General features: G+C 51.9%; 1 protein-coding gene across 1 annotated transcript; it reads left to right on the top strand.

The window, feature by feature from the left end:
* Positions 1-1,058: 1,058 nt before the first annotated feature.
* On the top strand, positions 1,059-8,754 carry GTF2F1 (general transcription factor IIF subunit 1). The gene is made up of 13 exons (XM_056822558.1): positions 1,059-1,577; positions 2,552-2,598; positions 2,901-2,973; positions 3,428-3,621; positions 3,898-4,068; positions 4,887-5,074; positions 5,167-5,317; positions 5,413-5,477; positions 6,599-6,718; positions 7,324-7,400; positions 7,521-7,659; positions 8,252-8,378; positions 8,469-8,754. The coding sequence occupies exons 1-13, from the start codon at positions 1,566-1,568 to the stop codon at positions 8,671-8,673; spliced, it is 1,569 nt and encodes a 522-aa protein (XP_056678536.1). The 5' UTR covers positions 1,059-1,565; the 3' UTR covers positions 8,674-8,754.
* Positions 8,755-9,347: the final 593 nt, after the last annotated feature.

The following is a 9,347-nucleotide window of genomic DNA, read 5'->3' as shown; positions in this document are numbered from 1 at the left end:
GTTAAATGGCCCTTGTTTTTGTTCAAGTTTGACATCACTTCTACAGGAAGCCTTTCCCTCAGTCTAATGCCTTTCCTTATTGTTTAGTTCAATTTATCATGTATAGGGTTTGTTTTCTTACATAGTTGTTTGTATGTTGTCTTCCTCTTCAAACAATAAGCTCCTGAAGAACAGGGATTTGGTTTTCTTTGGCTTTCCAGCTTAGCACAGGGGCCAACATAGAAGGAACTTACACGTTTTCCTGACTGAATGGTGAAATTTAATACAGATTAGTGACACATTTTATATTTGGGTTAAAAAAAATCAATTTCACAATTATAGACGGGGAAGGCTATCAGTTCATCTGAAAAAATAAGTGTGATAGGGCTGCCGAAAAGGACTAGTCCAATCTTAGGTTGCACAGAGAGATGTGCAGCTTCCGGAAACAAGGTGACTGTCTTGCTTTGCAGACCACATCTGGAGTGTTGTTTCCGTTTGGGCAGCACATTTTACAAAGAGTATTGACAAGCTGGATATGCTCCAGAGGGGAACTGGCATAATGGAGGTTTAGGTGCAAAAAAATTGAGGTTTTAATCTAAAAAACCCTGGAGGGACAGGATAGATCTCTTCTAGTATTTGAGGGACTGTCACTTGGAAAAAGGATTTGTCATGTTCTGTTTAGTCCCCAAAGGGGATAAATGGTGGAAGCTGCAAGGAGAGCAAAAGGAAAAACTTCCCTAACAGTTAAGAGCTATAAGAAGTGGCGAGAGTGGCTGCCAGCAGCTCCTGTTCCATTCCCCAGCGTTCTTTAAGCTGGAGCTGGACGGCCACTTGTCACAGGTTGAGCTGCAAAGAGGGTTGGACCGAGAGCCCCAGAGGTCGCTCACCAGCTCTGAGATGTAGTAGCTGTTGCTTCAAGAAGAGGAAGATGTGGGGGAGTGGGGGTGGGGAAAGGCTGCAGTTGCCACGGTAACGAGGCTACAAGAGCTATATCAATGGGGGAAGGGAGAAAGAAAGTACAGAATACGTGAGTCTGCGCATCGAGTTCCGCGGCCGGTCAGCATGTCTGGGAGGATTCATGACTACATTTCCCCAGATGCTCTGCGCTGTGCATCTCTGGAATGATGACGCAAGGAGGGGAACGCCTCCGGTCTCTGGGGCGCGGGAAAATCGGTAGCTTCATGAATAATTAATAACGTGTGAATGGCTCTCGAAACCACCCTGAAAGTCTGGAAGGGAATGGGGGAGGGAGAAGAGATCAAAAGGCTCTTACAAGCCCAACTCCAGCCTTGCCTATAACCCAGGAAAGGGACTGAGTTTTCTAGAAACGCAGATGTGTTAGCAGTGTCCGTAAGACGTGCCTTGGTTTAGAATCCCAACCCGGGGGTGGAGGGAGGAGGAGCACGAGGTAGCAAGCGGTTGTCATGACGACGAGACAGTCATTTCCGGATCCGGCCGCGGTGAATGCTGGAGTCGGAGCTTCACTTCCAGCCTTTGCAAGCCGGTACTGTGCTGAGAACTAGGCGCCAGGCCTTGCGGAGGAGATCACCAATCTCGGCCACGCACAGCGCTGCCCAGCCTTGGCCATGACGACCCTGGTGAGTGACGGGGAGCGCTGTCTGTGCAAAAGTGAGCGAGTGGGTGTGATCGATGCGCACTCGCCGCCTGTGTCTAGGAATGCGAGTGTATGTGTGGGGGTAACTGAGGAGTGGGAGCACCGGAGGGGAGCGCCCGCTCCTGTGTCTGGGCGTGCAAGAGTGTGTGTGACTCTGGGGAGTGGAAGCGGCTTCGGGGCCCGCCTGTTGTCCTGGCCTGTGGGAGGGAGGTTCCAGATGTTTGTCCAGGTTTTCATACTAGCATTCAGATGTTTCCTCCCCTCGAGATATCTGCTACCCTGTGTTCATTCGTTTCTCTGCCTGTGCACCTGCCCCGCTCTCTGCCTCCCTGCCTGAGAGAGCTAGCAGGTCTGTTCTATGGGTCTTTGTATCTGATGATGTGAGCCAATGGCAATGATGCTGTGGCTGTGGCAGCGCCTGTGGGTTCGTGCTCTTTACCCATTAACACTTGTGATTTTGACTGTGACTCTGTGTTACTATTTGCAGCCTTGTGTTCTGTGTTTTTGCTTTTTAAACCTTTACCTTCTGTCTTTCTTTCAATAATGTGTATTGGTTCCAAGGCAGAAGAGTGGTAAGAGCAAGACAATGGAGGTCAAGTGACTTATCAAGGATCACACAGCTAGGAAGTGTCTGAGGCAAGATTTAAACCCAGAACCTCTCATTTCTGGGCCTGGCTCTCAATCCACTGAGCTATCCAGCTGCCCTCTTGTCTGTTTTTTAAACTCTTATCTTCTGTCTTAGAATCTCTTGATTTGGCAATGGCTAGTTAATCAGGGTTAAGTGACTTGCCCGGGGTTACACAGCTAAGGAGTATCTGATATTAGATTTTAACTGAGATCTTCTCAACTCCAAATCTGGCACTCTATTTACTGTGCTATCTAGACACTCCACAGCCTCATTTTTTAAAGTGTACTTGAGAACTTGAATTCTCTGTGTGATTCTCTCTCTCTCTCCAGGGGACCAGCAGCCAGACTGTGACTGAATATGTTGTTCGAGTCCCCAAGTGAGTTCTTTTGAAATGGGATAGGATGATGTGATATAGGGGAGTGCTCAAATTCCAGCCCTATTATCTTCCTTTTTTAAAAAAATTATCATGCACGATACACTTTCATATTGGTCATTATTGTAAGTATACACTCATATAAAACCAAAACACCAAAATCAAACCAGAAATACACTGATATGAAGGATACTGTGCTTTGATCTGCATCCATCCTATTCCAACAATTCTTCCTCTGGACCCAGCTTCTTTTCTGTCCCTACCTTCCTGTGTTTCCTAGCCTGCTGACAATTCTGTTTCTATAGGAACAACCCCAAGAGGTACAATATCATGGCTTTCAACGCAGCTGACAAAGTCAACTTCTCCACTTGGCACCAGGTAAAAGTCTCGTGCCCTGGCACTAGACAGGAGTCTCAAGAAAATGGGCAAGGAGGCTTTGAGGTTGGATCAAAAGGTGAGGGTTGGTGGCTTCCAGGCCAGGGGTATAAGACCTGCATGGGCAGAGGAGAGGGCATCTTTCTAGCTCTGACAGTCTGTCTCCCCAGTTTATATTAAGCATCTATTATATGCTCAGCTAGTCACTATATATTGTGGAACTTAAAAGGGACCACAATGTATACTTAATAGCAAGATTGTAGGGATCAGTCATGACCATAAGAGACTAATGAGAGTCAGTTTTTAGGAAAAACCTGAAGAAGATGACAGAATTAGGAAAATGGAAGTGAATAGCATCAGGTGTGAGATAAGCTGGAGTCTGGGGAAGGGGAGGTAAGATGTCCCCCCAACAATGTTTGCCAGGGGCTTTGGGATGAAGTTGTTTCCTACATGTCAGGCCAAGATGGAACGAGATCTGAGCAACAAGAAGATCTATCAGGAAGAAGAGATGCCAGAATCTGGAGCTGGCAGCGAGTTTAATCGAAAGCTTCGAGAGGAAGCCAGGAGGAAGAAGTATGGCATCATTCTCAAGGCCTTCAAGGCTGAGGACCAGCCCTGGCTACTCAAAGTCAATGGCAAAACAGGCAGGAGGTGAGTGGTCCTTTTGGAGACCTCCCATTTATGCTTGTCACCCTCTGGTGCTGGCCTGTCCCAGGGCTTCCTTTTGTTCTTCTTGGGAGGGAAACAAGGGAAGAAAAGGCCCCAGGTTCCAGGAATTTATGGTCTGTCTGAGGCTTGGTGCCAAGACATCCATTCCATTTCTATTTCTGCTGCCCTGCGTCCAGGCCTTCTGAGGGGAGCAGGCCCTGGATGAGTGATGAGGACCTGACCAGTGACAAGGTCTTTGTCCCCTTTTGGCTGCTGCAGGTTCAAGGGAGTAAAGAAGGGAGGTGTGACAGAAAACACCTCCTACTACATCTTCACCCAGTGCCCTGATGGGGCCTTTGAAGCCTTCCCTGTGCACAACTGGTACAACTTCACCCCCCTGGCCCGGCACCGGACCCTCACTGCAGAGGAGGCTGAGGAAGAATGGGAAAGGTGAGAGGAAGAAGGAAGGAAGGGGTGGGGGTGGGGGGCAGTGGTCAGTGACCAAGCAGCCTGCTTTAAATACTGACACTGTACTAAGGACTGGGCAGACAAAGAAGGGGAAAGGCAAGGCCTGTACTCAGAGGAGGAGGGCACATTCTTATACTAGGGTTGGGGGAGACAACCAGATGTCAGTCACTGGGTGCATATGAGGGCTCTCCAGAGTGGAAGAAGGTTAGCTCTGGGTCTGGACAGGAAGCTTACTGCCCCCAGCTGTCCTCTTCTCTCAGCCTTTGCATATTGCTAGTTTTGTACCCCATTGATGACCTTAACCTGTTATGGTATGAATTCTTGTTATCCCCTTATTTGTTATGTCCCTGCTAGTGACAGAGAAGCCCTTACCTACACACTTGTCACCATTTTTGTCAAACAAAGCAAACAAAGGCCTGAGAGAGAGGTCATAGAGTTAGTAATTAGAAAAATTACGAGGAGACAGTTGGTCCTTGCTGGCCTCTGAATTCTCTTGCTGGGTCTGTGATCAAAAGGTCTAATATGTCAGTATCTAGGTATCACAACTGGGAATCACACCTAGCTCTCCTGATTTCATATTAAGGGCTCTTTGAGAGAGAGAGAGAGAGAGAGAGAGAGAGAGAGAGAGAGAGAGAGAGAGAGAGAGAGAGAGAGAGAGAAAGAAAGAATTACTCAGACAGGCAGACACACACATACATAAGCAGTGAAGGGAAGGTGGAGAGATCTGAGCTGGGCAGGGTGAGTCAGGGAAGGCTTCCTGGACAAGGGGCATTGTCCATCAAGCACCCTCTCTTTTGTAGGAGGAACAAAGTCCTGAACCACTTCAGCATCATGCAGCAGCGCAGGTTGAAGGACCAGGACCATGATGAGGATGAAGATGAGCACAAAGAGAAGAAGAGCAGGAAGAAGTCCAGTGAGCTCCGCATCCATGACTTGGAGGATGACCTAGAGATGAGCTCAGATGACAGCAATGGCAGTGGGGAGGAGGGTAAGGATGTGGGGCTGGGCTGGGGCATGCACATACCCAGAGGGTGAGTGGCCAGGACAGCGTAGGCCCTGACCTCCTCCCGGTCTCCCCAGGGGAGAAGGTCTCCAAGACGAAGAAGAAGGCAGCTTCCTCCAGGGGTGGCAAGAAGAAGAAGAAGAAGGGCTCTGACGATGAGGCCTTTGAGGACAGTGATGATGGGGACTTTGAGGGCCAGGAGGTGGACTACATGTCAGATGGCTCCAGGTGAGGGAGACAGGCCAACCTCACTCCTTCCTTTCAGTCAGTCCTGGAGCTCAGGCCACAACCTGCTCACCTGCAGCCTTTTCTTTCCCTTACAGCAGCTCCCAGGAAGAGGTAGTAGGGAAGCCCAAGGTGGTTCAGCAGGAGGAGGAGGGCCCTAAAGGTAGGTGTGAGCCTGAGAGGAAGCTCTCATTTTGTGTCCCCTACTAAGAACAGGCTCTCCAGCTCAGTCCAGTTTAGCCAGTCCCAAGGGCCGCTGAGTAGACTTGGCCCTGCCACATTCTACCTTGGGGAGAGAACCTGCACCAGGGTGGTGTAAAGTAGTTGGGGTAGCAGTTGTGATACCAGTTGTCTTGTGATAATCTTGTGATCAGAGATAACAGTTGTGATCAGAAAAGGTCTCAGATAGGAATGGTCAGTGGAACCGAGTACTGGACAGAACTAGGCATTCCAAGGGGAAGGTCAGGCCTGTTCAAAGGCCCAGATGTGGGAGAAGGGGGGTTGTGGATGACAGCAACAGGTAGGCCAGGTCAGCTGGGCCATGGAGCTTCTGAAGGGTATTACATGAAGCCTATCTGGAAATGTAGGTTGGAACCAGATTGTGGGTGGCTTGAAAGGCCCAGCAGGGACAAGAGTGAAGCCCTGCTTCTTGGGCCAAGGGGTCACACAGGCATTCCTGTGATTTGGGGATAGCAGTTTGGCACCTCTAGAGGAGTATGGCCAGGAGAGGAGAGATTAGACGCCAGGAAGCCATTGCTGTAGTTCTAGTGAGACATGAGGATCTGAAGGAGGAGAGGTAAGAGTGGACAAGACTTGACAAGTGAGTGGATGTGAGTGGTGAGGGAGAGGAAGGAGTGGAAGGGACCTGAAGCTTGCAAACTTGGGAGGGCTTGAGCTCTGAAAAGAAATAGGGGGAGTGGGGAAACTACAGAAATGAAAGAAACGGGGAAGTTAGGATGAGGGCATGGCTTTGGGGGGACCTGAGGAGTTTTGCTTGGCTATGTTGAGAAGCATATGCCACATCCAGTTGCAAAGAGAAGGCAGTTGTGGTGAACAGTGAAGAATTCATGGAAACCTGGGTAGAGCAGTTGGCTTCCCAGAGTCTGGCCCCTCAAGAGGCTGAAAAGGGAGGAATGGGTGAGGAAGCGGAGGGTTCTTCTCTGAGGGAGGCTGCAAAAGGGAGCAGAGATGCAGGCCTGAAGCTGGAGATGGTGGTGGGGGCCTGTGAAGGCATCTTAAGATTAGGGCACCAGCACCAGCAGAGAGCTCTTGTTGCCCTCCCAGGCATTGATGAAGAAAGTGAAAGCAGTGAAGAGAGTGAAGAGGAAAAACCAGCAGAGGAAGAGGAGAAGGAGGAAGAAGATAAGAAGGCCCCTACTCCCCAGGAGAAGAAACGCAGGAAAGGTGAGTGGATTGGGGAGAAGGAATTTGCCTGGCATTCAGGAATGTGGCCCCCAAGCTGCCTCTCCAGCCCTTGGTTCCTCTGCTGAGCTGGGCCACCTCAGCATCCCTTCAGATACCCCGCATTCATTGCTGCCCTTGAGCCTTTAGTCAGAGCCCGTGTTCTCCACTCTCCCTGAGCTACATGGGGAAATGCCCTTTCCTCTCAGGCTTGTCTTTGGAGGGCCACTGAGGCCCCTCTGGCTCCCCCAACCCTCCCTTGAGGGGCTCCAGCTCCCAGCAACCTATGCCCCCTCTGTACTGGCCCTGCTTTTATTGTCTGGAGGTAGTCCCGAGTTCCCCCAGCCATGGAAATGAGCTCAAGCCCAGAATTAACTATAGTTCCTTGGGAACATTGAGGATAACTGTTGATTGTTTACATGCCAGTCTGGGGCCTGGCATTAGAGCAGGGGCTCCCTGAGGGCAGATCTGGCCCAGGTGAGCTGTGTTTTTGCCCGTGTACAGGCTGGCATGGGCAATGTTTGTTGGGGCCTGAGGGGGGGGAGGAGGGAGCTTTGGGAGGGGAAGGGCCAGGGTCAGAGGTCTCAGGCTTCTCTCTGACCCCTAAGGAGACAGCAGTGAGGAGTCGGACACCTCTGAGGAGAGTGACATCGACAACGAGGCTTCCTCGGCCCTCTTCATGACCGTGAGTGTGGCCCAGTGGGACCAGGGGAGGGTCTTCCTCTACCACCAGCCCAGGGAAAGGTGGGATTGTGTTTCTCCTTTTGCCTGGCTCAGTGTCCCCTTCCCCATCCCATTTCTGCAGAAGAAGAAGACGCCCCCCAAAAGGGAGAGGAAGGCCTCGGGCAGCAGCTCCAGGGGAGACAGCCGCCCAAGTACGCCCAGTGTGGACAGTGGCTGCACGTCCTCCACGCTGAGGGCAGCTGCCAGCAAGCTGGAACAAGGTGAGATGGGACCCAGGCTCCTCCCCTCCACTCTCAGACCTGTGCCCCCTGCTTCTGCCCCCCACTTTGCCTCTTTTCCTAAGAGACAAGGCAGGCTTCTCAGCCCCTGGAATTTCCTCCTTTCCAAAGCACTTTGCCAGCTTTTCTCTCATCTCCACCTGAGGACAGAGGTGAGGCCTAGTTACCCAGGCTAGACCCGGCTGGTGCAGGATCTTCCCTCTCCTGGTGCCATCTCTAACAGGGTTTTATGGTGCTTTGGGGGGGGCATAAGGGGCAAGTGCCCACCCTAGGCTGGGGAGAGGCCCACCTAGGCTCTGCCAGGGCCTATTGGGTTCAGTTTGGGGGCCACATTGACAAGGGGAGCATCCCGAGAGGAATCGGGCCAGGGTGCTGCAGGTCTGGGAGAGCAGGGCAGACAAGGAGCCTGAGGCCCAAGAGCTTCTGTAAGTGGTAGGGCTAGCTTTGGAATCTCCAGCCTCAAGTTCCAGAAAAGCCCTTTGTAGGAATACTGAAGAGGGAATTCCTGTCGTGGTGGAGACCAGGCCGATCTTTGCACCCCTCCAGCTGACACTGTGCTATTTGTTTCATGCAGGGAAGCGCCAGATGGGCCCCAGTGACATGCCTGCCGCCAAGCGGCTTCGGTTAGATGCCGGGCCCCAGAGCATCTCGGGGAAATCCACTCCCCAGCCCCAGTCTGGCAAGTCCACACCCAGCAGTGGGTGAGTGAGGAGCGACGTCTGGGGATGGGATGGGGTGGGGGAGGCAGATGCGAAAGCCTCAGCCCCCAACACTGGTGTTTGTTTCTGCAGTGATGTGCAGGTGACAGAGGATGCTGTGAGACGCTACCTGACCCGGAAGCCCATGACCACCAAAGACCTGCTCAAGAAGTTCCAGACCAAGAAGACGGGGCTGAGCAGCGACCAGACGGTCAACGTGCTGGCCCAGATCTTGAAGCGCCTCAACCCCGAACGCAAGATGATCAATGACAAGATGCACTTCTCCCTCAAGGAGTGACGCTGCGGCCTTGGGTGCGGGACACCCCCAGACTCACCCCACCAAGGCTTGGAGGGGGGAATAAAAGCTACTTGGAGTTTTCCCCTCTGGCTCTGGGTGACTTCTTTGGTTGGGGATACCAGGACCCACAGGGTCATGGGGGTTAGGAGCCAGTGTGGCCTGAGAGACCATGTGTGCAGGTCAACTCCCTGACTTTGCAGATAGGGAAACTGAGACCTAGGCAGGGAAAGGGTCAGACCCAGTGTCCCAGAGGCAGGAAATGGAGCTCAGGCCTTGGGACTTTCAACCCAGTGCTTTTCCTCATCCTTATAGGGATCTCCTTCCATCAAGGGACTTAGCCTTGAGCCCAGGTGTGGAAACTTTCCTGTCTGTGTTCTGGTCCCTCCTCTCCCCAGGCTGTACTTGGCTGCTGCTGGGAATGTCTGGGATGTCAGGCTAATTCTTGGGAAATGCTTGGTATTCCCAGGAGGAGCCTCCTGTTCCCCATCTCGTCACCCACACCCTATATGGGCACGTCCAGGAGGAAGTGGACTCTTCTGAACCCCCTGTCACACCTTTGTCTCAGCCCCCCTTAAGCACAGGCCCTGCTTTCAGGGACTGGGGTTACTAGCTTGGCTCTCTTCCTAGCTAGGGAACCCTGAAAGGTCAGAGGGGATCCCCAGCTTTCCTAGATT

The sequence above is a fragment of the Monodelphis domestica genome, chromosome 3 (assembly GCF_027887165.1).
Source record: "Monodelphis domestica isolate mMonDom1 chromosome 3, mMonDom1.pri, whole genome shotgun sequence".
Taxonomy (NCBI): Eukaryota; Metazoa; Chordata; class Mammalia; order Didelphimorphia; family Didelphidae; genus Monodelphis; species Monodelphis domestica.
The sequence above is the reverse complement of the archived record's forward strand: the minus strand, read 5'-3'. Positions and strand labels throughout refer to the sequence as shown.